Below are 26,497 nucleotides of genomic sequence, written 5' to 3' on the forward strand. Positions count from 1 at the left end.
GTTGAAAAGAGTGAAATTCATCCAATATATAATGAAAAGAACTAACATATTATTAGTATTGGGCATATTACAAACATTTATGCTGTATACTAGCTGTGGAAATTGATTTTTTTTAAAAGAGAGGCAAAAGATACCAGAGGGACAATTTTTTTTTAAAAGAGAGGCAAAAGATACCAGAGGGACAGTCAAACTTATAGATAGAAAACAAACTGACAATGCAATGGCTGAAAAAGATAAAGACAAACAGACAAATAATAGTACACAAGACACAACATAAAAAACTAAAGAATAAACAACAAGAACCCCACCAAAAACTAAGTAAGCCTCATTTAAATACAGATTAAATGCAGCATATGTCCATCTTACTATCATCAGGTTAAGCGGTTTGATATTTTTAAACATATAAGATTTGTGTGTACTAAATGAAATAGTATAACTATATGTACAAATTATTTGTAGACACCAACCCAAAACTGATAGATTTTTCCAGTGATTTATTAGATACAACTTTAGAAACACTCAGACTGAAGAACGGAGATGAAATAATTGCAGAGAACAAATCTAAGTAAGAATTAGTTGGTTTCTTATTTTATACAAAATATCTTTTGTTACACAGACATTCTTCTGATTTCTTATACCATCTTTAAGGGGAAATATTTTAACACAGTGTGAGTTATTGCACCTGGCCTTTTTGATATAAAATGTGTGACAACAAAGTAACAGTTACCATTGGTAAAAATTGTGCATTGGTGAATTCAGTCTCACTTGGGGCTTTTTGTTTATTATTGTAAAATAAGTCTTTTTAAAACAGAAGAGAAGTTGTATATGTATGTGGGAACAACAATGATCGTATGACCTTCATAGTTTTGGGTCACATGATAAATCAGGAAGCTAAGGCAGACGAATATTTCTTAAAATTTGTTAAAAACAAGATCAGTTATTTAGTTAATGCCAATGTAAGTAGATGTGGATACATGTGTAATTTTTTTTTTATTTCAGACTACCTGTGTCAGACAGAACCATTCAGAACAAAATGAAAATGACATATCCTATTTATATAGAAAATCGAGGCAGTAGTGTAAGTATCAAAAGACATGTGTTGGATTATAGGAAATAGCTGCAAAACTTAAAAGGATCACAATATGAATATGTATAACAAGATACCTCAAGGGCAACATAAAGTCAAAAAAAAGATTATCTGCCCTTGAGTATGAAGGTGTGAAAATTTGAGGAGACTAAAAAGAGAGAAATTTATATCCTCCAGTGTAATATGTTATGATATAATTTGAAAATTTATTAGACATTATGTGAAAAGTATATTATATTTGTTCGAACAGATTCATTTATGACCAAATAGTGACTTTTGCTAGATTTTTCATTTATATCTGTTATATATTGGAGTTCACAACACACAAGATGGCTGACCAGGTAATTAAAGAAAAACAACAACAATCTAACATTGTCAGTTACTTTAAAAATACACCAAAGCACAGTGGAAAAAGAGACCATCCATCTAGTAGTCCTGATAATTCATCCCCGTCAATGCAACAAGTAGAAAAACTTGCTAGACTTGTCAACCTTGATACTTCACTCAGTGACTCTAGCTTGCCCAATTCTGATAGTACTGAGAATATCATATCATCTGTTGAAAAAGAAACGGTTTTTAAATTATCAGATGTTGTATGTGCTACTCTAAAAAATCAAGAGTTTATGGATTCCATCATCCCTCTTATCACAGAAAAGGTCATTGAAATGGTCAAACCCAAAATTGTCCAGATAGTTGATGAATGCATGCAGCCTCACTTGCTAAGTATTAAACACAACAAAGATGCTCTTATTCTTAAAGACGTAGAACTTAATAAATATAAAGAGGAAATGAAAATGTTAAAAACCAAATTAGGCAAGGTCGAGGCCAGAATTGAGGAACAGGAACAATATTCGCGAAGAACAAGCTTGCGATTTCATAATGTTCCAGTTCCAACTGACGATAATGGTGATATAATTAAACCTATTAACACTGATGCACTTGTACTTGATATTTGTAATAAAAATCTCAAATTGAATTTGAACACAAGAGACATTGGCCGGTCCCATCCAATTGGTGAAATTAAAGATGGCAAAATTGCAATCATTGTACGCTTCCTGTCATACCGTCAGAGACAATTAGTCTTCAACAGCAAGCGTTATTTAAAAGGAAACAAAAGCAAAATTTTCATTGCAGAAAATCTCACCAAACACAGGTATGATCTGCTACATAGATTAAACACTTTGCGTGAAAAAGATATCATACACTCCTTTTGGACACATGACGGGTCCATAATAGTAAAAACAACAGAAAATGCTCGTCCTAAAAAGATTAACTCAAGGCAAGACATTTACAGACTTGGTGGGGAAGTCCTTGAAGGTGATGACCATAGTGAGGATTGACATTCCGTTACCATCATATTCTTGTTTGTTTTGTCTGAATAAAGTTTACTAATTCACAAATTTACTCGGAACTGTATGATCTAGTTTAATACTATGTACAATATGTAATATGTCAATATGCTGTTTCAAGAAAGTGTCTAAACTAGTAAGCACTATCCGTATTTATTTAATTTTTAACAGTAACTGTTGTATAAATACACGTGTTTAGAAACAGGTGGTAGTGTTTACATACACTAAAATAATACATCTTTGGCAATGTCAATAGGTTTAAATTCTACTCTATATCACATGAGTGATAATCAACGAAGTGTGTTTAAAAAAACAACATTGTATCACGTGACAATCGTTACGGTTATTATGTCCAAGCTAAATTTATAGTATACCTTACCTTATTTGACTACAATATGCAAATCAGTTCATTTCCACTTTCGATATAATTCAGAGAGGCGCATAAAAATTGGTCACTTAATTTGGATTATTTTATCAAAGTATCATTAACATAAAATCTTTGTTAAAAATTCAGCTCTCTGATATTTGCAATACCAACATCGAATATTTACGATGTTGAAATATTGCTTTTTGTACATGTACATATTTTTCTTTTTTTCTTTACTTTTTATTTTTCTGAAATTCATGAAGGGTCATTCGAATTATAATTGTCCATGCTATGTATCATGTTTTAAAATGCAGTCCTATATTGTTATCCTTTTCTATTGTATTGTATTTGACAATGGGTAATGATATTGTATCGTACAGGATAACAATAGGACTGTTTTATCACAAGACTAGTTTGGGTTGTTTGAGAAAAACAGTTTACCGGTATTGTTTTTCCTTAAATGATATGCTGGCCGAATTAATAAAGATGATTTCAAGATTTAAACTAAGTATACGCAACCTATATAGAACTTGTAGTAATTTGATTGCTTTTTATTTAGTACTTTTATGTTTATTATTAATATGTGGTGACATTGAACCGAACCCGGGTCCTGAACGCACACACGAGTATTCCGAGAAAACATTGTCAATTTTCCATTGCAACATTAGAAGCCTTAGAAATAAACTGAACTATATTGCCGATATTATTGAGGATTATGATGTAGTATTTTTCACAGAAACACATTTAGACTCTAATATTGCTGATTACGATATATCTATTATGGGGTTTGAAACACCAGTTAGAAAAGACAGAAATTCACATGGTGGTGGTATTATCATGTATTTTAAAAATTACGTTCACATAATCCGTCGACAAGATTTAGAGCATGATGAAATTGAGAGTATGTGGTTTGAGTTGAAGACCAAACTTCGATCTATTTTGATTAATATAAATTATAGGTCGGAAAGGCAATCTACAGTTTATTTCTGGCAATACTTTGATCAAATGCTGAAAAACGCCCTTGATGAAAATAATTGTATAATTTGCTTAGGTGATCTGAATAAAAATTTTAAGTCTGATCTACCGTCAAATATTAGAGATATTATTTTTATTAATGGCCTGATTAACATAATTGACAAAGCCACACACTTTGACACACGAACAAGTAGTTCGTCACTACTTGACCCTATTTTAGTTACAGACTCTATACCAGTTTTAGATAAAGACACAATACCTATTGATAGAGGTATAAGTGACCATGATGGAACATATGTCACAATTGATTGTGGTTTTAGTAAAAGTCGAACATATATTAGATCTATATGGGATTATAAAAGAGGGGATTATGACTTGATGAAACAAAAAGTACTTAATACTAATTGGGAAAATTTGATTTCTGATGCAAGTGATGTTCATGTTGCTGCTACGAATTTCACTAACACTTTTATTAATATAGCATCTGCGTGTATCCCTACAAGGGACGTAACTATAAGATGTGATGATAAAGTTTGGTTTGATTCAAATTTGAGACGGGAAACGAGAAAACGGGACAGATTTCGAAAAATTTTTATGCGTTCACATAGTACATCTGCTGAACATAAATATAAGCAACAAAGGAATAAAGTTAATAATTTAAAAAAGCAAGCTAAAAAGCATTTTTACGCGACTATAAACGAGAATTTGGATGAACTTAAAGTTGCAAACTGTAAACAGTATTGGAAGACCATCAATATTCTAATTAAAAGCGACAGACCAACTCATGATATTCCTCCGCTAAGAGACCCGGATCATAACTTTAACCTTGCGTATGAAGGAACAGAAAAGTCTGAGATTTTAAATAAATATTTTTGTTCTATTTCTAATATAGATGATGCTAATAAAGATTTACCGGAATTTGATGATCGCTGTCATGATTTTCTTTCGCAGATAATTGTTAGTGAACAAGATGTACTTGATATTATTTCCACGCTTGATCCAAATAAAGCGGTAGGACCAGATATTGTTAGCAACAGAATGTTACTTGCTGTTAGAAATGAAATTTCAAAACCATTATGTTTACTCTTTAATAAATCACTTCATGAGAGAGTATTTCCCGATCAATGGAAAATTGCATATGTTATTCCATTATTCAAAAGTGGTGACAAATCACTACCTTCTAACTACAGGCCTGTCTCCTTATTGTCATGTGTGAGTAAATTATTAGAAAAAATTGTGTTCAAAAATATTTTTAACCATTTACATGAAAATAAACTGTTGTATAAGTATCAATCTGGATTTATTCCAGGATATTCCACTACGCACCAATTAATTGAACTTTACAACAAAATTTTATTGGCGCTAAATGATAAGCTAGTTACTAGCATTACATTTGCTGATATAAGTAAAGCTTTTGATACGGTTTGGATTAAGGCTTTACTATACAAACTTGAAAAATATGGTATAAAAGGAGACTTGCTGTGTTGGTTAAAAAGCTACTTATGTAGCCGATCTCAGAAAGTTGTCTTAAAAGATTCACTTTCAAAATTTGGAAAATTAAACGCCGGTGTGCCTCAGGGTTCGGTATTAGGACCGTTATTGTTTTTGATATATATTAATGATATAGCTGATGGTTTTTCTGGATTTGGGAGGCTTTTTGCAGATGACACTTCAATAGGTCATACTGCTCCTAATGAATCCATTTTAAAAAATTTAATCAGCACAGATCTTGTTTATTTAAATGCGTGGTCAAACAGATGGCTAGTGAAGTTTAACCCAAATAAAACAGATATTATGATATTCAGTATGAAAACGATACAAAGTAATTTTTCTTTTGATTTTGATGGCACTACATTAGAGCCAGTTCATACGCATAAACATCTTGGTGTCATATTTAGTAGTGATTGTAAATGGAGTAAGCATGTTGATAGGCTGATAGAAAAAACTTCCAAGCAGCTTAATGTTTTACGAAAACTAAAATTTAGACTTAAGAGGGAATATTTGGAAAAAATTTATATGAGTTTTATTCGGCCAATTTTGGAGTATTCATCAGAAGTATGGGATAACTGTGGACAAACAAATTCTGATCGGTTGGAAAATATCCAAATCGAGGCTGCTCGAATAGTTACGGGATTAACAAGTTACGCTAGCCGGAACAGTATCTATTTAGAGACGGGATGGGAAAAATTAAGCGTCAGACGGGAGGTTAAAAAATTATCTATGTTTTATAAGATTATAAATAACCAAGCGCCAGATTATTTACACGATTTGGTTCCGGATTTTGTATCAGATATTTGTAATTATAATTTGCGTAACAGTCAAAATATTACTATTCCCGTAAATCGTTTATCAGCTTATCAACAGTCTTATTTTCCGTCATCTATTGCACTGTGGAACTCTTTAGACTTAAGTATAAGACATATTCCTACATTTTCCTTTTTTAAATTAACCTTGCACAAACTATACTATAGAAATAATAAATCTCCGAGATTTGGTTCTTTAGGAGATCGTTTGTATTCTGTTTTATACACAAGGCTGCGTAACAGATGTAGCGCACTGCGTGCTGACTTGTTCAAAGCAAATTTGATACAAAATGCAAATTGTTCATGTGGTTTTATTAATGAAAATGTTGAACACTATCTATTATATTGTATTAATTTTTCAGCTCAGAGAAATCTGATGTTTAAGGGAATTAATGTCTTTAATGTAAATATTACTATCGATTTATTATTATTTGGCAATGATGCTTTACGTACTGAAGAAAATGATATTATTTGTTTATCTGTTCAAAGGTATATAAAAAATACCAAACGTTTTTCTCTGCATTGACAACCTTAATTCTGCTTACAACACATGAAATTAAAGATATTTCTATATACATGTAATGACAATAATCGAATGATCTTGATGAATATTTACTGTTAAGTTTTGTTATCAATAACGATTCAATGGATTTTAACGAAAGAATATAAGAATAAGTTTCATATCTATACTTACCAGTGTGCAGCTGACATCCTTTTCGAAAACTTGGATAATATATTAAGATCCCACGCTTTATTATGAGAAAAACACACACACTTATTTAAGTTATGTCCACAAGAACAAAATTTGCGCATAGGTAATTCCACTAACTATTCGGTGTGTTTGTGTCGTATTTATACTGTAAAAGGATGCACTCGATTAAAATCCATTGATTCGATTCAAAAAGTTTCCTTTTGTTTTCATGTCTTTATTCTTAAATTAATTGTTAGTATGAAATATTTGATGTGTTCATTAATTAATGTGTATATTTTGTATTTGTTTTGGAGAAGACGTTACTAAGTTGTAAAACTTGTGTCGGATCCTTTTGTCATTTTGAACAATAAAATATGTTTAAACTATAAAGTCAAAGTAAAGTAACAGAGCAAAAAAATGAAATAAACATTAAAACAATAGCCCACAAAACCTTATACCATTAAAAACGTAACAGTTCAGCTACATAAAGACACTGTAAACAACGGTATCTCAGGTGGCTTGTGAAAGTATGCAGTTTCTGCTCCAATATTATTTAATTTATCAACTGCAGCAGACCAAAAAAGGGATCTAATAATGTTTACTCCTGAATATCAACTCTTCCCAAGTCACATTCATTCCACACCAAGAAAAACCTGCAAAATACCCAGGAAAGTAAATGTTTTTTTTTTTATGAAAATTGTATTATCTTCATTGTCTATAATGCATATTCTAATTTAGAATACAAGAATCACCATTTTGAATTTTAAAGTTGAATTTTTATGTTTACAGATTTTACATGATGATAACAAGCGCATTAGATTAGAAGTCACAGCAGACATGGTAAATCTATTTATTACATTGTTTGCAATGAATAACAGAGATATCCCAGTGAAATAAAAACTGATACTTTCACATGTGAAATAAACTCATTTAATTCAGACGGCATACAACAATAGGTGTTGTCAATTACGTTGCATCAAAACAAATTTTGAATGTGAAGAAAATGATATGCATGTAGTTCCTTACATTTTCTACTTCAATTCCCCTCGAAAGCCAATTGTTATGTGCATTTGTGAATTAATGTGTTGTTTGGTCAGTCGTGGAATAGTTTTCAATATTTGAATTCTTAGATTTGCTATTCTATATAAATACAATCTTTTAGATATTCCATACTACATTTATCTGAAGAAACATACTTTCGTTCATTTTTGAAAACAAAAGTTAAGTTTGATTTCATTCAGACAAGGAAATGCTGAGTTTCCCATTTAATAAACACATTTTGGGAAGATAAACATGTAGGGAAATGATGTCATTATGTTTTAATATCCTAAGATAAACATGTAGGGAAATGATGTCATTATGTTTTAATATCCTATTTGTTATTGAACTTATCATTTTGAGACAATGTAATATGCCTGCTTAAGATCTCAAATTTCTTTCATTAAATTTCAAAAGGTTTATCAAAATGTTATACTTTAAACATTTGTTTGAGATCAAATTGAACATCTGCTTATGCCTGTGACAGTGAGAAGTGTGAAATTTGTTTTCTACTACCATGAAACAGCCATTTGTAAAAAAAAAATACCATCAATAATATGAACAGATTTTTAAATGATTTTATACAACAGATTTATATGTTTTCAGACAGTAAGTGAAGTAAAGTGTATGGCAGTATCTAAGTTTTGTATGAGTGATATTATAGATGGAGGTCGTTTACGTCATGACCATGAAACACTTGGATTAAGATCACCTAGTAAGTGATTTTTAAAGTTTTAACCTGGTTTTGAGTAAGTTCGTAGTCTTTTCCTGAAAAATTGAAACATAGAATTTAGGAACATTACAGAATTGATGAAGAAAATGCTTTGTTTTTGTAAATTATTGTGATATCAATGTGTTTTGTCATATGTTTTGATCACATGATATATTGAGATTTTTACCATTTTTTTTATTTTTTTACAAAAGTTTACTGTTTCTTTATATATGTATAAAATTTCTTTAATTTATATATTAAATTATAATCCTGGTACCTTTGATAACTATTTATAGTATATGAGAACATGAATCTGACTGATGCCAACATTACCAAGGGGAGTAACTTAGTATTAGAATCAGGACCAGCCCCCAGTACTAACCAGGTAAGGCTTCAAATAAATAACCTGCTATGTACAATGTTTAATCGTCTCATAAATAAACATTCACCAAGTGTAGACAGAATCAGTTGTCTGATAATAAAAATCTACTACATTTTAAAAATAATTAAATCTACTACATTAAAAAAAAACAGGATTTGTAACATACTGTCATATATATTTTTTTGCATTTTTAGTACTATAAACCTAATGAATTTGATTTAAGTAAAGATATGCACTTTGTACACATTTTCTGCTTTGAATTTGATGTCAGAGGTTTCATAAGTCATAACATGAACTTTGGTCTGGTCACCCTGAAGAGCAAGTAATACACTTTACAGAATATCTCTGTGTAAAAGAATTAGATAAATCAGTATGCATAAAGATACACATGTATTCCATATGTACAAACATTGATGGGGAGTTTCAGAGTCAGTGCAGGGAGTAATTAATGTTGTATTCCTTTATATATTATATATTAATTATGTTCTTATAAAATACATATATATGTAAAAGATAAGATGTAGTGTGATTGCCAATGAGACGCCTATCCACAAGAGACCAAATGACACAAAATTAACCGCTATAGGTCATGGTACAGCCTATTGCTTGGAAGAAATTGAATATAATGTAGCATATTTTACATATAATATTATTATTGAGAATTAAAAACCGTGAAAAACTAACATTAATACATTTTTTTAAATTCCTTTATAAATAATTACAGATGACCTTGACGTTTACACCTGGTGACCTCAGAAGTGACCTTTCAGATTTGGAGGTTACTGTTGACAAAATGACAACTGTAGGAGATTGTTTACAATGTATGATCCTTAAGGCAGGGTTTACAGGTAATACTAGTTTTACAGGGTACTCATGAATTAGTCTTAAGAAAGGTTAGTTATAACTGAACTACACGTTTATATACAATATTAAAACCTGTATATGTCCTTTTTAAGAAACATCTTGTATTTTACTTTTTCATAGTGTTAAGGATGTATGATTTTGAAAATCCATGAAATATATTAAAGGCTTTTATTAGATTCAGATAAAATGTTTCGAATGTATAATTGTTTTTATTAAATGACAGTCCTTAGACTTCATTAGGTGTACACATGTCTATTTTAAGATAATGAGTGCTGGTTTGTTGATTATATTCTCTGGACATTTGTCTTACAGATGATGAATGGCATTTACAGAAAACAAATTGGTGTGGCGAACCAGCAGAAGTACTTGATGACCTTGACTTGACCTTGGAGATGAGTTTAGTTAACCATGGTGACCATTTACTTCTTGTGAAAGGAAAGCTCCCTCCAAAAGTAAATACTTTTCAAATGATATATGATGTATATTATAAACATATTTTTTTTGCACATGCTTTCTAATGATTTAGCACCCACAAAAATAAATGAATCCACAGTAAGTAAGCTTTTTTCAGGTTGCTGTAACACATTTCCTGGCCTCTTCCCTTACTTCTGTCTTTAAATATTTAGTGAGTTATTGGTTTGCAAAGGTCAGATAAAGTATGCTCAGTACCCGAGAGACACACATCAGTTGCAAGAGGTTTCTAAAAAAAATTGCTATGATATTATTACGTAAGTATTTCTGTATTGGCCTTGTTATTGGTCCGAGGCTTGCTGTATTAGCCTGAGGCAAAGCCGAAGGCCAATACAGCTGGCCGAGGACCAATAACAAGGCCAATACAGAAATACACGTAATAGTATCTTTATTAATTAACTACAGTGTTACAATATTTTTTTTATTTCATTTCAAAAGAGATAAATATTTTTACCTTGAAGTGGAACTATCCAAATCTCAGTTTCTTTTTATTAGATGCAATAATGATCTGGTGCTGTTTCCAGGTGTCTTCAGCATTTTCTCATCTGATGAATTTTTCTACCCTTTTCAGTCACTATAAAGTGTTACAACTTTAAAAATTTAGACGCAACATATAAATAGTAATTGGAAAGGTACTGCCATAATTTGCATGTGTTATGCAGAAACTAATTATAAAATCTATTTGTACCATCGTGAAGTTATGAGGTCGTCAAGAAATGAACTTTGTGTTAATCTACTCGTTCCCCAAACCTGAAATAATTCCATCGTCTGCTTTAAAAATGCTTTTTAAATGAATGTGACCGTCTTTAGCCTGAAATATATACCATACTGACATTTTCAGCATGTTTAAGATGACTAAATGAAAACTGTGTCTTCCAAACAACTGTTTACTTTCAGTTTGTGTTTATCGTGACTTTCGATGTAAAAACTAGAGACATTCCGAAATCCTGTATTTGCGTCAACTCGGCCAATACAGAAAAAAATCTATATTGGCCGAGTTATTCTGTATTGGCCGAGTTTACACCTTATATTGCATAGGCAGTTTTCATCATATTACGTCCAATAACAGTGTTGTTAATTAATAATGTCTTTTATTTTACAGGGTTTTGTACGAATTCCAATCTGGCTGTATCCATCGCCTAGGAAACCATTTTGTGATTCAGCAAACAACACAGGAAATGGAATGTTCAGTTGGTTAACCAATCAGATACAAGGTATTGAATTATATGCATGTTATTAACCAATCGTATATGAGTTTTTGATTTATATGTACATTATTAACCAATCAGAGAAAATATATTGAATTTGTTTGTATGTTATTAACTTTTGGGTTTACTGAAAGTAGAACATTGTACTTCAATTGTATTTTATTTGATTCATTATAATGCTAATTATGTTGCTTAATGTAGAAAATTTACATACTTGATAAAAGAGAGGGGGGAAATCCTGACTTATAGCCATGTCATACATTTATGATGACCTCTGAAATGATGAATGTTGACCTCAATCACTATCAAAAATGGTGTCCACCTAAATTTTGAAAAATAGACCCCTGTTCTTGCTAAAAGATAACACAAAGAAATCATATGTGTCCTGATTGAATACTGTTTTACCTACTTATGATGGCCTCAACCTTTGAAATATAACCTTGTTGTTAGAATAAGCTAGCTATTATTTTGTGTCAACATATTGTTTATACCAGTTGTGTAAAATATAAGAATATTATTCTCAAAATTATGGATATGGATGGTACATGTATACAACAAAAACAATATGATTTCAAATAATTTCATGACAATGACAATACACCTTATCGCTATTCCCGGCTGACCCGTCCGCTTGAACTTTTGACGTCAACAACAATCACTTTTCCATTGTGGCGTCAGACATTTTGTTTTATGACGTCAAAATTTTACGGGAACCTGTGTGATTTCCAGCAATGGCGGACAAATAGCGATAAGGTGTATAATAATATATATGTGAAAAAAGATTTATCAGTAATTGTCCATCTTTGACAACTGTTATATATTTACAGGTTTGTTCAGATCAGACAATAAACCTCAGGATACCAGTATAACATCAGAAGAACCAGTTTACTTAGGTGATATAGAAGTTGCCTTAGTGATGACCTTAGAAGAGTTCAAGTTCCAGATATTGACCTTACCTTCACTGTCTGAATTATCATTACCAACACAGGGGTTTCTAAGAGTTACAATGGTGGAATCTGGGTACCTGTCTATAGTATTAAAAGGGACCAGTCAAACACTGCAGTACGTTTTACATTATCCGTTTGTAGGATAAACTTATGATTCTAATTTGTAGGATTCTCTCAGTTCAGGTTTCAATTTAGTATATTGATGCTCTTGTTTAAATTAGTGTCAAAATATCTTTGCTACTTTGGGTACTGTTAAAAGTGATTGAGATCCAACAAAAAACTTTTATTAGTAATTGTACTGTTATAAAGTGTTTTTCAACTAAGTTTTATTAAGGACATTTTATTTATTTTAGGAAGCTTAAAGTGAAGTCTTGTAATAGAGTGGCAGTACAGATACTGGATGAAGAGGAGAATTTAAAGTAAGATGTAAATATAAAACTTACAGGTCTATTCAATTAATGAATTTCTGTTGACATCATTTTAAAATCTGTGCATTAATATCAACTGCTATCAAAGATTTGTTAAAAGCTTACTGATATAGTACATATCTGGTAAAGGTAAGGTTTTATGATAAAACAAAATATTTCTGGATTTAATTTCGTAGGGAACTAACTATTTAATCTCATTGCAATGAAAGAGGTTAGATTTCCATGTTGACTAAAAGTAGGTATTACACTTTCAAACTGAATCTTGTATTTCACTCCTCATACAAAAATAATTGTGGTTCAGATAATGTCATTGAAGTTGCTTTTAAAAAAACATAATGAGAACTTGTAGAAATAGACCTAGTTCGTAACAATTTCAATTTAATTCATTTCAAAGGTCAACATAGTAAGGAATAACTTATCCAAAAATTCAAATAAAGAAAAATATTTATCTTTTGATAGAACAACAGTGATATATCACTCATGCTCTATACACATTGGTGTCTGTTTCCATTGCATATTGAATATTTTTAGACAATCAAATTTTAGGACCAGTTATTCTATGGATAATTTTTTACATTAAAAACAAGTAAAGCATCCATATGTTTATAATTTCAGTGTAAACCAGATAGTTTTATACATTAAACAGAGAATTCCTAATACTAAAGAATACCTTCCACCTGTAGAAATAATCTGGGACACGTCACAGGGACCATCTATAAATAGCCTAGAGAAAACCATAGCAGATAGACTATTTATACCACAAGATCATCTAGGCATGGCTAAACATTTCTCAAAGAGATTTGATTGGTTAATTATTAGAGAGGGTCCAAACAAGGTTAGTTATAGACTGTGGACCATTTAGATAACAACTTGAAATGTGGTGACTAAATTGCTATCTAGATGTTTTTTGCATAACTTTATAGCACAGCAAGAAAAATGTGCCGTCGTTTATTGGTATCATGCCGTCCTCGATGTTTGTGTTGTTAGAAGACACTTAGTTTCCAGACAATGACTTTAGTTTAAGTGAATGGATCTCTATGAAATTTAAACGCAAGTTTTTAAACCACAAAAGGAAGGTTGGGGATGATTGCCCTAACTGTTTAGGATATAAGAGCCAAAAATGGTCCAAAAACAATACTTTTCTAATACTTTGTATATATATATTTTTTATACCCCATGCAACGAAGTTGTGGAGGGTATAATGTTTTTGACCCATCAGTCCGTCCGTCAGTCCGTCCGTCCATCAGTCCTGTTTCTTGTCATCGCAACTCCTCTCAAACCACACAACAGAATTTCACGAAACCTTTTCAGATAATCAGGACATACTATGTAGTTGTGCATATCGACGGGAAATTGCGATCCAATTTTTTTTCTGGGAGTTACGCCCCTTTGAACTTATTTACTTTAATGTACTACTGCAACAGTTTGTCATCGCAACTCCTCTGAAACCACACAACAGAATTTCATGAAACCTTTTCAGATAATAAGGACATACTATGTAGATGTGCATATCGACAGGAAATCACGATTCAATTTTTTTTCTAGGAGTTACACCTCTTTGAACTTATTTGCTTTAAGGTACTACTTCAACAGTTTGTCATCTCAACTCCTCTGAAACCACACAACAGAATTTCATGAAACTTTGTTGATAATAAGGACATACTACGTAGATGTGCATATCAACAGGAAATTACGATTCAATTTTTTTCTAGGAGTTATTCCCCTTTGAACTTATTTGCTTCAATGTACTTCTGCAACAGTTTGTCATCTCAACTCCTCTGAAAACACACAACAGAATTTCATGAAATTTTGTAGATAATAAGGACATACTATGTAGATGTGTATATTGACAGGAAATTATTATTCAGTATTTTTTCTTATACAATTTTTTTTCCTTATACTTATTTAATTTCTCCAATGACAATGTGGGGACGTGGGGTATGTGAGAGTGCTCACTAAGGTTCTTTAATATTTTTAGCTCACCTGATCCAAAGGGCCAAGTGAGCTTTTCCCATCACTTGGCGTCCGTCGTCTGTCGTCCGGCGTCGTTAACTTTTACAAAAATCTTCTCCTCTGAAACTACTGGGCCAAATTACACCAAACTTGGCCAAAATCATCATTGGGGTATCTAGTTTAAAAAATGTGTCCGGTGACCCGGCCAACCATCCAAGATAGCCGCCATGGCTAAAAATAGAACATAGGGGTAAAATGCAGTTTTTGGCTTATAACTCAAAAACCAAAGCATTTAGAGCAAATCTGACATGGGGTAAACTTGTGTAACAGGTCAAGATCTATCTGCCCTGAAATTTTCAGATAAATCGGATAACCTGTTGTTGGGTTGCTGCCCCTGAATTAGTAATTTAAAGGAAATTTTGCTGTTTTTGGTTATTATCTTGAATATTATTATAGATAGAGATAAACTGTAAACAGCAATAATGTTCAGCAAAGTAATATTTACAAATAAGTCAACATGACCGAAACGGTCAGTTGACCCCTTTAGGAGTTAATGCCCTTTATAGTCAATTTTTAACCATTTTTCGTAAATCTTAGTAATCTTTTACAAAAATCTTCTCCTCTGAAACTACTTGGCCAAATCAATCCAAACTTGGCCACAACCATCATTGGGGTATGTAGTTTGAAAAATGTGTCCAGTGACCCAGCCATCCAATCAAGATGGCCGCCATGGCTAAAAATAGAACCTTGGGTAAAATGCAGTTTTTGGCTTATAACTCAAAAACCAAAGCATTTAGAGTAAATCTGACATAGGTAAATTTGTTTATCAGGTCAAGATCTACCTGCCCTGAAATTTTCAGATGAATTGGACAACCCAGTTTTGGGTTGCTGCCCCAGAATAAGTAATTTTAATGAAATTTTGCTGTTTTTGGTTATTATCTTGAATATTATTATAGATAGAGATAAACTGTACACAGCAATAATGTTCAGCAAAAAAAGATTTACAAATAAGTCAACATGACCGAAATGGTCAGTTGACCCCTTTAGGAGTTATTGCCCTTAATAGTCAATTTTTAACCATTTTTCGTAAATCTTAGTAATCTTTTACATCTTCTCCTCTGAAACTACTTGGTCAAATTACACCAAACTTGGCCAAAATCATCATTGGGGTATCTTGTTTAAAAAATGTGTCCGGTGACCCGGCCAACCATCCAAGATGGCCGCCATGGCTAAAAATAGAACATAGGGGTAAAATGCAGTTTTTGGCTTATAACTCAAAAACCAAAGCATTTAGAGCAAATCTGACATGGGGTAAACTTGTAAAACAGGTCAAGATCTATCTGCCCTGAAATTTTCAGATAAATCGGATAACCTGTTGTTGGGTTGCTGCCCCTGAATTAGTAATTTTAAGGAAATTTTGCTGTTTTTGGTTATTATCTTGAATATTGTTATAGATAGAGATAACTTGTAAACAGCAATAATGTTCAGCTAAGTAAGATCTAGAAATAAGTCAACATGACCAAAATCGTCAGTTGACCCCTTAAGGAGTTGTTGCCCATTTTATTCAATTTTTAACAATTTTCACTAATTTGGTAAATTTTTGTAAATTTTTACAAAATATTTTTCACTGTATCTAAAGGTCCAAGTTTATTATAGATAGAGAAAATTCTAAGTACCAAGAATGTTCAGTAAAGTAAGATCTACAAACACATCACTATCAGCAAAACACAATTTTGTCATGAATCCATCTGTGTCCTTTGTTTAATGAGGGGGGGCAAGGGGTTTAACTGTTATGCTGTTATGGGGCATTTTAATTCTATGTTATCTGTTATTCTGAAAATATATTTACTGTTAGCTGTTATTGTCTTATTCTTTGTTAGCTGTTATAGGACTATTATCTATTTTGTTATCTGTTATTGTGAGAATATATTTGCTGTTAACTGTTATTGAAAATTGGAATGTTAGCATTTTGACAGCCAATCTTCCGTAGAAATTGAAGATAATTGAAAATTGTGATTTGAATGGATAATAGTCTCATTGGCACGCTTACCACATCTTCTTACAATGTATATCTATTGGGGTCTTTCTACTGGTAATATCGGGTGGCCCTGTATTTGCAGAAGAATTTCAGTAACATACATCACATAAACATATTAAAATCAATTGGATCCAGGACCATTCCAGTATATTTTATTATTATCCTTTGTAATAAATTCCGTTGTCTGTGAACATGTCGTTTGTTTATGTGTTACATATTTGTTTTTCATTCATTTTTTTACATAAATAAGGCCGTTAGTTTTCTCGTTTGAATTGTTTTACATTGTCTTATCGGGGCCTATTATAGCTGACTATGCGGTATGGGCTTTGCTCATTGTTGAAGGCCGTACGGTGACCTATAGTTGTTAATGTCTGTGTCATTTTGGTCTTTTGTGGATAGTTGTCTCATTGGCAATCATACCACATCTTCTTTTTTATATGTAGCATTTTGTACAAATTATAATTCACTTATTACTTGTACAATAACTTATAGTATGGATTTTGTTATAAAAAAAGCATTGGTACACCCTCTAGATTTTTTTTTATTCAATGACCACATAATAATCTTTATGCTGTACTATTACACCACTGTCCCTGATTAGGGGAGGATTGGACACCAACTAGCATGCTTAAGTTGACGCAGTCACATTCTGTATGTGCCTATTTCCAAGTCAGGAGCCTGGATTCAGTGGTTGTAGTTTGTTACTGTGTTACTAAGTTTCTCGTTCACTATTGTGTGGATAAATTAGGCAGTTAGTTTTCTCCCTTGAATTGTTTTACATTACTAAGTGGTATGGGTTTGAATTATGGCTTTGGGAATTATACATCTTTTTCTTTTAGCATTTATATTATAAGTGCTACTCCCTCTCTTTTCATTTAAATGAAAGAGAACCCTGACCACCATATTTTTAAAAGCTTTTTAACTGCTTCACATGGCGAAAATTGAAGCTTAGAAACCATTGATGCAAATAAAGATGTGTCTTCAGTTTAATTTTTCGACAAATACCCTTTTAAAAATCCTACAGCTTCTACAATGCTGTATCCAAATTTTCCATACATAAGATGTATGATTGGTGTTTCACTTGGTGTCATCCAAATTTTCACTAGGTCCAATTTCTATTTTACTATCAGAATTGTCACTTGAGTCAATTTCTATTATCAGAATAACCATAACTGGCATGCGTGTGTCAGTTACATGTCCTGTCTCCACTGATCTGGGTATTTTTGTATTTTATAAGTAAGTTTTATCATGAGGTCATTAAATAAAAAAAATATATTGTGCATCAATGTTTTTTTTTATTACTTGTAAAGTACAAATGTATATATATTGCTTTTCAGAAATAAAAAATCTAAAAATCAAATTGATAATAAAGTTTCACTGGCTGCACTTTCAAAAATTAAATAAAAAAAAACTAAATCATTAAAAATTGATCCCTCAAATGCTCTAGATTAAAAATATCCGTATATCAAAAACAGAAACTAGTAATTTCGTTCAGAAAAATTCAACATCCATACTATAACTTATTGTACAAGTTACGGGAAAAAAATCAACCAAGGCAGAACTGCCTCAACAGCCGAAACGTCTTGTTTACACAAACTACAATTTTCTAGGTCCATACCACAAGTTATATACTAAGATCTACGAGTCATCTACCGGATTGGTCCTGGACAGATTTATTTTCATATTTCATTTACTGTTATCTGTTATTGTCCCTTTTCAATTCCTTGTTATCTGTTTTTCACCAAATCAATTCACTGTTTTGCTGTTATGGGGACCCCCCTTGCCCCCCCCCTCTTTAATATGCACATAGACCAAGGTGAGCGACACAGGCTCTTTAGAGCCTCTAGTTTATTTATTGAGAAACTACCCCTTTACATCAGGGGCAAACACCAACAGGGAATTAGTGTTTGCTTCATACAAACTATAAATCCAATAAATACAGTGTACATAAATAAAAACATCACTATCATTAAAAATGTCAATATATTTGTAAATCTATTTCTTTTAAAATCCAACATTTGACAATAAAAATTTATAAAAATGAATAAAGAAACCGTAAAAGAATGTTGTGATGTCCTGGACAAAGTATGTTGTGATGTCCTGGACAAAGTATGTGGTGATGTCCTGGACATTTTTAAAAGATTACACATATAAACATAGACTTTTTCTAAAAATACATATTTACAAAACTTGACACAATTTCAAACTTTCATACATTAAAAATGATTAAGACATTAACATGCAACAACTCATTGCGAGCTTTAATGAGTGATTTCAGATATTGTTTTCCCATTTTATCAGACTTTTTTTTCCTATGTCATCACCGAACAAAAAAGCTATGTTGGCGATAATGAATGTTATTAAAGAGAGGCAAGTATGAGAATAACACGCCAGTTCCTGCATTAATAAGGAAATCGTGCAAATCAGAGAGGAAAAATTCTTGTATAAATTTCTTATTTCTTGACCAATTCCAATGGGGCTTTACTCTTGAATTCTAGTATGTGTATTTTGAACGAACATGAGAAAATTCTCAATTTTGTTGAATAAGTTTTTAGTTTTGCATAAAAATATAATGAATAGCAATTCAGTGTTGGAAATTTTTTATGATTAAATTGATGAACATATTGTTTTTATCTTTCTAGTCAGGTGGTAAAGGCAAAAAGAAAGCACAGAAAACTAACCTACGACACGGCCCTTATAATCTACAAGATGGTGATGTTATAGGCATTAAGGTAAACTATATTGAATTATGAGCAAAATTACTGCTCTATATGATAGGCAAATCAGTTCTGTATATGACAGGAATACTATATAACAGTGCTACACTTTTTTTTGTAATTTATTTTTATTTCATCTGAAAATACACCAAGTATATATTGTGATACATAATTATATAATTAATTCATAATACATATAATGATATTAAATTTTTCAATAACAGTCTAAAATTAAAAAGTTAGTTATGCTAATTGTTCTAAATTTTCTACTGGATCATACACATCCTTTATCACTCTGGGTTAGAATACCTGAATATGCTGATAAGGTTAATGATTGCATCAGCCTTCTCCTATAGCCACATGCATCACTGCCTATATACAGTGATGTACAACATGAGAGGTACCAGGAGAGGCCACCAGAGATCATTAACAGATAACATGTTGGACAACATGTTGGACAGAGTCACATAATAAATGTCAGCCTAAGTCAAGGGGAGATAATTCAAATACAATCAAACAAAAACTAGTATATCAATATATATATATATATAACAATAGCAATAAACATAGATAGTACTTTTAAGATGCACACAAATCACTGTCCAGTTGTGATGTGCATCAACATATTATTAATTCTACATGAACTATTATAAAGCCTTAAGTAAGTACATAAATAGAAAGATCTCTCCTCACATGTGAACTAAGTTTTTAATTAATTCCCATTTACTATCAAATTTCTCTCTTGCTCTAGGGGATCTGTAAAAGGAGGTAGATATTTTTTCTATTTGGTAGGAATTTTTAATCATAGCTATGACACCTTTAAGAGTCGATAATGAAGTATTAAAGCGACATGTATAAATATAATATTTAACCAGAATAGTGAATAAGTTTACGGAAATATCCCAAGACTCTGACCCAAGAACAATATTTTCCACATTAAGAATTAAAGTTAAATTATTTTCAACTAGAAAAAGTGCTGCAATTTCTAACCACAAATTTCTAACTAGCATACATTCCCAGAAAAGGTGACTTATAGTTTCTTTAGTTTCGTTACAGAAACTACATAAGTTAGTTTCTTTTAACCCGTATTTCTGCAATAATGCATTTGTAGCGAGAGTTCTATGTAAAATCTTAAACTGGAACATACTAAATTTGTTGTTTTTAGTGCATCAGAAGGGTAAACTATAAATGAAATCCCAATTTTCTATGTGAGTGCCTAGTTCCTTACACATTTTGTCTTCTTGTTTTATAGGACGTTCTGTGTACATTGACAAGAATTTTTTATAAAAGAACTGACATGACTTTTTATTGTTTTTTATAAATTCAAATTTATCGTTAGATATGTGAGTAATTTTCTCTGAAGTAGTGATTAAATTTTTCCAGTCTTTTGGTATCATATGCAGCAAAGAATGGTATTCCAAGAAATTAATATTAAGATTATATTTTTCGCAGAATTCTTTTAAAGTAAAAAAAATTACTGTTTTCATCAAGTAAATCACCTATAAAGAAAACTCCTGATTCAACCCACCTCTGGTAAAAGACAGTTTTATTATTAATTTTCAAACTCTTGTTTAGCCATATGGATTGTTTCATGATCCCTTCAGCAGTGCCATTAGTGACAGTGTTTAGGATATTCCAGTTTAGTAAAATATCTTTCCAGAAATTATTAAAATTTGAAGAAATCTTTTGGATACCATCAGGGGTCATCAACCATATTTTGTCTGCTCCTAATCTGTTGTATTGATCTATTAACAATGTTTTCCATGGGATATATTCAAGGGGTCTAAAAGTTTATTTATCCATGTCATCTTTAATGAATAACAAAAGGATCTTATATCTGGCATTTTCAACCCCCCATTTTCAAATAACCCTATCATAACTTTTCTTTTAATCTTGTCTGGTTTTCCTGACCACAAGAAACTAAAAAAAATATTTTGAATTTCTTTTATTTTATCATCCGGAGGATTTGGCAAAACTGTCAATGATTGAATTAGAATAGGTAGAGCTAGCGATTTAATGACAGTGATCTTTCCCATATATGTTAAATCTCTATAAACCCAGGAATTTAGCAGGCTCTGTATTTTTTTTATTTTTTCTTCAAAATTTACAAGCGTTTTATTTTCGCTGAACAGATCAAATTTTATTCCTAAAAGTTAAAATTTTCCTGAATGATTCCAGTTCAAATTTCTTGTAGTTGTTAGTTTATCCCTTGAGTGAATCTTTGACCCAATCCATATGGCTTCCGTTTTATCAAAATTAGCCCTAAGTCCCGCACACTCAGAAAATTTTTCTAAAGTATATAAACATTTATCTAAAGATTTCTCATCCTCGTCTAATAAGAGACATGAGTCATCTGCATACTGGCTTAGTAGATACTCAGAATCATTTATTTTCATACCATTTATATCTGGGTTATTTTTAAGTGCAGCACTCATAATCTCTAAAGATAATATAAAGAGATATGGAGATAGAGGATCACCTTGTCTAACACCCCGACCAATATTAAAAAATTGAGAGCAATGTCCATTATTTATAATACAGCTCTGAGATTCTGAATATAAGGTCTTGACCCATCTACAAAAAATAGGACCATATCCTAGAAAAGACAAAGCCAAGTCTATAAATGACCACTCAAGAGTATCAAAAGCTTTCTCAAAATCTAATAAAAGTAAAAGACCTGGTAGATTATCATCTTCTGCCTTTTCCATAATGTCAAAAATAAGCCTGGTACATTCTCCAATATACCTTCCCTTTATGAAACCTTGCTGTGTTTCACTAATTATATCCCCAAGAAAAGGTTTTATTCTATTTGCTAATGCAGCTGATGCAATTTTTGTATCAACATTTAATAAAGTGATAGGTCTCCAGTTTTTTAATTGAAATTTTGATTTACCCTCTTTTGGAATGCATGTTATTACTCCTTGTTTCTGACTAACCGAAAAAGATCCAGTTTCTAAGCTATAATTAAAAGATTTTATAATAAACTCATGGAGGTCTATCCAAAAAAAATTATAAAATTCTGTTGTAAATCCATCCATCCCTGGAGATTTACCATTTTTCATATTTTTCAATGTTTTTAAGCATTCATTAGTATTCAAATTACCATCTGCCTGTAACCTCTGTTCATCAGAAAGTTTGTGGATAAAAGGATTATTTTCATCAAAAAATAGATTTTTATGTTCTACACTTTGTTATATGCAAAAAGGAAATGTAAATTGCATGAATGCAAGAATTGATAAAATTTATATCCCTCTCAGCGGTAATGGATTTAAGTAGAACTTCCTTAGAATATTTTTTGTTTAAAGTACCCAATAGATTAGGTCTAAGAAAGTTAAAGGTTGGTTAAATAAGAAATTTCAATGTTGATAAAACTTTTTTTTAAAGAATCAGATAACATGTGTTACTGGCCTTTTTTAGTCCCTACCTGAGAGAGCAGATGCTTATGGTTTTCAGAGATATGTGCATAAAGTCTGTCCTGCTTCTGAATAACAATTCAGATTATTTGATGTCATAAGATTTTATGATTATTTAATGTTATTAATTCTTTCAGAATTTACAGTTGGAATATGAAAGAAAAGACGATTATTGTACAATTGAAGATGACCAAGGCAAAATAGAGTTACAGAAACAGGCAGAGGAAAAGAAAAAACAGTAAGCAAAGGCAAAATTTCAAATGATCTTAAAAACACAATATTGAAAAACAGCCAGACACAGATAGATTATATTATTTGTGTGTAACTAAGAATTCTATTGACCACAACAGGTGCAATACTCAGTTGAAATGAATATAGTCTAAAAATAAGTTAATTAAAGTCCCTATGTCAACTTATATTATAAACTATGTTCCCTCTGACTAAGATGTATATAAGAATGCCTTTAATATGGATGGGTATAAAGTGGATGAATACAATCAAAATATGATATTTTTTTGTTGAATCATTAATGAAAGTGAAATAGTGAAATAATAATTCGTTTTTAGCAGCCAGTTTCATTCAGTTTTATCAAAACAAGCTAAGAAACATAGATGATGAATTATTCACTTGCAAGATTTGGAGGTCACATCTATAGTTAATTAGATGGTGTCTAGACTCAAATATACAAGAAACGATGATACATATTATAAAGCCCATGCATTGTAAATTGTTTCTTATAGATTTTTTTTTAAATGTGGATATACATTTTAGTATGTTATAAGTCAAATATGAGAATTTTAAGTCAAATCGAGGAACATGAATTTGACAGCTAATGCCCCTTTAATGGATTAAGAATAAAGGCATTATTTTGAGAAAAGCATGACCTTTTGAAATGCCAAAATATAAGTATTGAAATGGTAAAGAACAATAATTGTCTAGATAGTTATGTCTAGTAATGTATCAAACACAATTTTAAGGTGAAAAAATTACTGGAATATTAGGATTTATCACATATTTGTAATGAATACCTTCAGTTTTGCATATGCAATAACCTCAAAATTGCCCGGGGCAAAAAGAGATATTGATATTGTGCCCTGATTCCAAATGACGTGACGTCATTGCGTCCTTAACAACACTGGCGAGCAATGACGGTGTTGTAATTGAACTTTTTTCTCCTCTCTGCAAAACTTTAATATGTGATAAATAGATTATAACATGTCTTTTCCATATTGGCCCTGGTATCATCCCTCGACCCATATCGGCCCTCGGCTAAAGCCTTGAGACCGATATGGGAGTCTCGGGATGATACCAGGGCCAATATGGAAAAGGGCATGTTATAATCTATACTGACTTTGTCAGTGTCTGTATACTTTGGGACTATGTTGCAGAATTATTGGAATTTATTTGGAGATAAACACTTATTTATTTTTTAATCTTGTGGGAAGATTTTTCATTAGGAAAAGGATGGGTATCTAGCAGATTGATATAGGATAACAATTAAGGTGTTTAAACCAATGTTTTATCATTATTCCCAGATGCAATTATTGTATTTGTGTTTCAGGAGACAAGAAAGAAAAAAGAACCAAGATGCCTTAGATAGTACACTGTCTCAGTCTCGTAGACCTGAAGTATCACTGACAATAAAAGTGGACGACTTTAGATAACTCATAAAATTAAAACAAAAAGTGTTGTTCTTAGTAGAAATTGCAATATTCAGTAATAAGATATCAGAGGAGTCACTTCTCATACCAACATTGATGATTTATGAAAAGTTTTTTGTATTTTTTTTTATGTTACTGAATGTTGACTAGAATGTCTTTATTTTTGTACATAACAACAACCTGATTGAATACTTTGTTGCAAGCATCTGATCACACTGTGTATCAGACTGAAAATGTGGGAGTAGTAGTTTATGATTAGTTGACATAGTTTTAAGTAATATTTCTGTTGAACAGAATATTGTTCTTGTAACAGAAGCATGGATTATGATTAGTGTACGGTATATAAAACAATTATTTTCTAAAAAAACGTTGTCTCTGGTTAAGCAATTCTCTGTTACTATATTGTTTCTTTATCAGAATGAAAATAAGAGTTGTGGTATAATTTTCATTTAGATGACTATCCATTATGACAAAGATGTAAGCAACTCAATGACACTGTGCTGCCTTCAACAATGAGCAAAACCTACGATGTATAGTAATCTATAAAAGGCCCACACATTTTAAAACGTATGACAAGTAAAATGTGAAAACCAACAGCCCTATTTATAAAAATACAATTTACTAAAAATCTTAAACTCAATATGATAGACTACAATTAACAACAAACTTTTGACTGGACAGGCACAGCAAATTAGGCAGGGTTAAATATGGTTGTGAGAGGTAAGCCCTTCCCTGAACTTGGGACAGTGGTGATAGGTAGGTGGTAAACAAATCATTTTAAAGGAAGTTGATAAAAAAAATAATTAAAATGCCTATGGATGCAATACTCTAACTATAAAATAAAATATTGTTGAACATGTTTATCTAAAAATAGTAAAATGAAATATCAGAAAAGTTCTTGTGAGGTTTATAGTTAACTCAAATTTTAAGTTTATCTTCTCTTGTTACACATTTGTTATATGTCTTAATTATCAAATACAGTTTAGTATTTCCTGATATTAGCTGAAATGTTTTCCACTTATAATGAAAAATCAAATAATGGTACCGGTATATCAATCAATTTTAAACTTGAACAACTGGGACATTTTTATTTAACTACATTTTGTATTTTATAAGTATTTCTTATAATTGAATACAGGTCTGTTTACTCTTATAATTTGAAGGTTATATGAAAAGAAGAATTTTCATGGTTGTTAGAATTTTGTGATATACATTTTTATAACAAACAAATTGTTGATTGTTAAATTGTTGAACTGTTTCAATAAAACATCTAAATTGATCATATTTGTTTTCCTAATTTCTTTATAATAATATTGGTCTTTCTTCTATCTCCAAGGAATAAATTAAAGGTGAATGAATACATACCATATTTATTCAGAAATTTTACTAAAACTGGGTTTTATCCAATCTGCTACAAAATTGATGCAAGCAAGACAGTATTTTACTGTGATGAACAGTGCTGTTCCAGTGTGGTCAGTTTTATATCATGGTGTTCCAGTGTGTTCAGTGTTATACTGTGGTGTTCCAGTGTGTTCAGTTTTATACTGTGGTGTTCAGTGTTATACTGTGGTGTTCCAGTGTGTTCAGTTTTATACTGTGGTGTTCAGTATTATACTATTGTTCCAGTGTGTTCCATGTTATATTGTGGTGATAAGTGTTATTCCAGTGTGTTCAGTATTATACTGTGATGAACAGTGTTGTTCCTGTGTGTTCAGTATTATACTATTGTTCCAGTGTGTTCCGTATTATGTTGTGATGAACAGTGTTGTTTCAATGTAATCAGTATTATACTGTGATGAACAGAATTGTTCCAACGAGTTCAGTATTATACTGTAATGAACAGTGTTGTTCCTGTGTTCAGTATTATAATGTGATGAACAGTGTTGTTCCTGT

General features: G+C 31.3%; 1 protein-coding gene across 1 annotated transcript in view; it reads left to right on the forward strand.

The window, feature by feature from the left end:
* LOC139513756 (ubiquitin carboxyl-terminal hydrolase 40-like) overlaps window positions 1-25,884 on the forward strand; it is a 49,196-nt gene extending 23,312 nt beyond the window's left edge. Inside the window, exons 19-32 of the mRNA XM_071302537.1 lie at window positions 460-565; window positions 1,000-1,078; window positions 7,562-7,612; window positions 8,417-8,525; window positions 8,819-8,907; window positions 9,629-9,752; window positions 10,081-10,220; window positions 11,342-11,453; window positions 12,275-12,509; window positions 12,748-12,813; window positions 13,438-13,657; window positions 19,456-19,545; window positions 23,081-23,181; window positions 24,505-25,884. Of these exons, the coding sequence (XP_071158638.1) occupies window positions 460-565; window positions 1,000-1,078; window positions 7,562-7,612; window positions 8,417-8,525; window positions 8,819-8,907; window positions 9,629-9,752; window positions 10,081-10,220; window positions 11,342-11,453; window positions 12,275-12,509; window positions 12,748-12,813; window positions 13,438-13,657; window positions 19,456-19,545; window positions 23,081-23,181; window positions 24,505-24,607 (1,625 nt within the window). The 3' untranslated portion in view covers window positions 24,608-25,884. The remainder of the gene's footprint in view (window positions 1-459; window positions 566-999; window positions 1,079-7,561; window positions 7,613-8,416; window positions 8,526-8,818; window positions 8,908-9,628; window positions 9,753-10,080; window positions 10,221-11,341; window positions 11,454-12,274; window positions 12,510-12,747; window positions 12,814-13,437; window positions 13,658-19,455; window positions 19,546-23,080; window positions 23,182-24,504) is intronic.
* The last annotated feature ends 613 nt before the right edge of the window (window positions 25,885-26,497 follow it).

Source organism: Mytilus edulis, chromosome 2 (assembly GCF_963676685.1).
Source record: "Mytilus edulis chromosome 2, xbMytEdul2.2, whole genome shotgun sequence".
NCBI lineage: Eukaryota > Metazoa > Mollusca > Bivalvia > Mytilida > Mytilidae > Mytilus > Mytilus edulis.